At 37.9% G+C, this 2,344-nt stretch overlaps 1 protein-coding gene across 1 annotated transcript in view; it reads right to left on the bottom strand.

The window, feature by feature from the left end:
- LOC112451910 (protein masquerade-like) overlaps positions 1 to 2,344 on the bottom strand; it is a 25,282-nt gene that overhangs the window by 11,479 nt on the left and 11,459 nt on the right. Inside the window, exons 3-5 of the mRNA XM_025011818.1 lie at positions 1,772 to 1,805; positions 843 to 1,360; positions 152 to 334 (exon numbers count right to left, since the gene is read on the bottom strand). Coding sequence (XP_024867586.1) covers positions 152 to 334; positions 843 to 1,360; positions 1,772 to 1,805 — 735 coding nt within the window. The remainder of the gene's footprint in view (positions 1 to 151; positions 335 to 842; positions 1,361 to 1,771; positions 1,806 to 2,344) is intronic.

The following is a 2,344-nucleotide window of genomic DNA, read 5'->3' on the forward strand; positions in this document are numbered from 1 at the left end:
GGCATCGCGGAAAAGCGGCAACAATAAACTTCACATCTCCTTTTTAGAAAAGGATACATATATATATTTTCACGTTTTCGAGATTTTTTCGCGTTATCCTTACAAAATGACCGACACAAATCTCGGTATCAAATGGTGATGAGTTACTTACCTGTGGCGGACTTTTTGTATTATCACAGCAGATGGAGCCGGACTGGCAGGTCGACGTTTTCGCTATAATCACATTCGGTCGCTCGCAGAAAGCTGCCATGAGAGTCAACAGGCAAAAACCAGGGCACGGCGGTAGCTTCGGTTGAGGAGCTTTCGTGGATGGCCGAATCGTCGTTGTCGTTTCCTAAGCAAAGCGATACTTACGCTGCTGCGAACAATTATGGGGTAATCTCGCCAAATTACAGTATCGCTTTCTTGAATTCATATAACACACTTTTCAGAATTTCTACATAAATTTCAGAATTTTTCACAATTTCTATGTAATTTTATAACTTTTTAGACCCAGATGTTTTATTTACGAATTGGAACACTTTTTAGAAATGCTGAAAAAGTGTACATTCTTTCTAGAATTCTTTATATACGCAAGTTCTGAAATATTCTAAAATTTCTCCTTCTATAATTTCCAGAAAAAAACAAAATCTGAATAAGTGTGAGGTACTTTTTTAGAAATCTTCATAAATTTAAGATATGAAAAATTCTTGAAAACATTAAGATATTATGAGAATTTTTTCACCGGGATTATAATCCTCTAAAAATAGCTTCGAGATAATCCTTTCGAGGCAAATCGACGCATTCACGAACGACAACATATCTTACATTAAAGCGAACGATTAAATATTAAATCTCATTACCGGTTTTTGCGATAGCGGTTCGCTGATACAGCAAACCGTCAACACGGAGTCGTCGGGGGGACAATCCGCGTCGACGTCGATATTCTCGCAGAAGAGGGCGGGTAACCCGCTCGTGCATTTTCCTTTGCACGGTTTGAACGGCACCGGCTTCGGCCTCGTCATCGTCGTTGCCGTTGATGGCTGCCTGGTAGCAGCCATCATTGTGGACGTCGTCGTCGTCATGGTCGTCATCGTCGTCGCAACCGCGGTGGCAGTTGCAGAGACGCTCGTCGACGTATTCGGCCGCGTCGTCGTCAACGGGAACGAAACCTTACTGGAGGCTCCGCCACCATTCTTCTCGTCATAACGGGAGGAGTTCAGGCGGTCGATCACCAGGAGCTCGGGTGGTGGAGAGTCCCCGAAGGCGTCCCTGGATACGCAGCACTTGTAGCCCGGCTTGCAGAGGGTATCTATCACCAGCACGGCATCGCAATAATCGGCGATTCTCGCAGCCATACAAATGCCCGAACAAGCTTTCGCTGAAAATGACCGTTACTGTTTCAACTTCGCTAATATAGTTAAACATGCACGAAGTATACATTGTACCGACTTTTATTTTGACAATACGATATTAATTATACCAGAATATTCTTTATAATTGCAAGCAACAATGAGATAAATAGATACTTATTTTATGTTTATTATATATAAGTTATACCTCATAAGAGTAAGTTTTTCTCTAATTACTGACAGTTTAAACTTCGCATGTCAAATCAATTTGTATCTCTCAAACACTTCAACTGACAAATTTGTGATTTTCATCAGCGTAAAGAAAAAAAGATTTGAACTACAAACTAATAAACAATGTTAATAATTAAAACGATGATACGACTAAAAGAAGCAAGTGTACTACAATGAAGAAATATATTTTACACAAAACATTTACATACTTAATGACTTGTCGCTCGTCTCGTTATAGCTTTCCTGTAAAACAAAAAATATATATAAACTTAATTTTTAATGCTAATATAACAATTAAACGAGGAAAATATATTGTCATTGATTGAAAACTTCTGTTTCGATTTGACAAGAAAGCAGAAGGATGATTATCTTGATTTATACAAAGAATTTTTATAGTCACGATCTGGTTTATAATTCAAAATAATTATTTTCTCGACCCGCTGTAGATCTATCAACAATAACATATGTAGATATAAATTAATTAAAAGACGGCGATACGGAGTCAAGCGCGGTACGTAGTGCGCAACTAGAGAATTAATAGTTACAGAAGTAACGAATTACAATGTATATACGTATATATGTATTACGTATGCGCGCCGATTATTTGTCGGCAGTTTATTAAGTTGGAATATATGTATATTATACGTATATACATTGTAATTCGTTACTTCTGTAACTATTAATTCTCTAGTTGCGCACCACGTACCGCGCTTGACTCGTATCGCCGTCTTTTAATTAATTTATTGACATTTTCACGAGTCTAATGATATATTTGAAAATTT

This window comes from Temnothorax curvispinosus, unplaced genomic scaffold (genome assembly GCF_003070985.1).
Source record: "Temnothorax curvispinosus isolate PA1 unplaced genomic scaffold, ASM307098v1 QBEX01002773.1, whole genome shotgun sequence".
Taxonomy (NCBI): Eukaryota; Metazoa; Arthropoda; class Insecta; order Hymenoptera; family Formicidae; genus Temnothorax; species Temnothorax curvispinosus.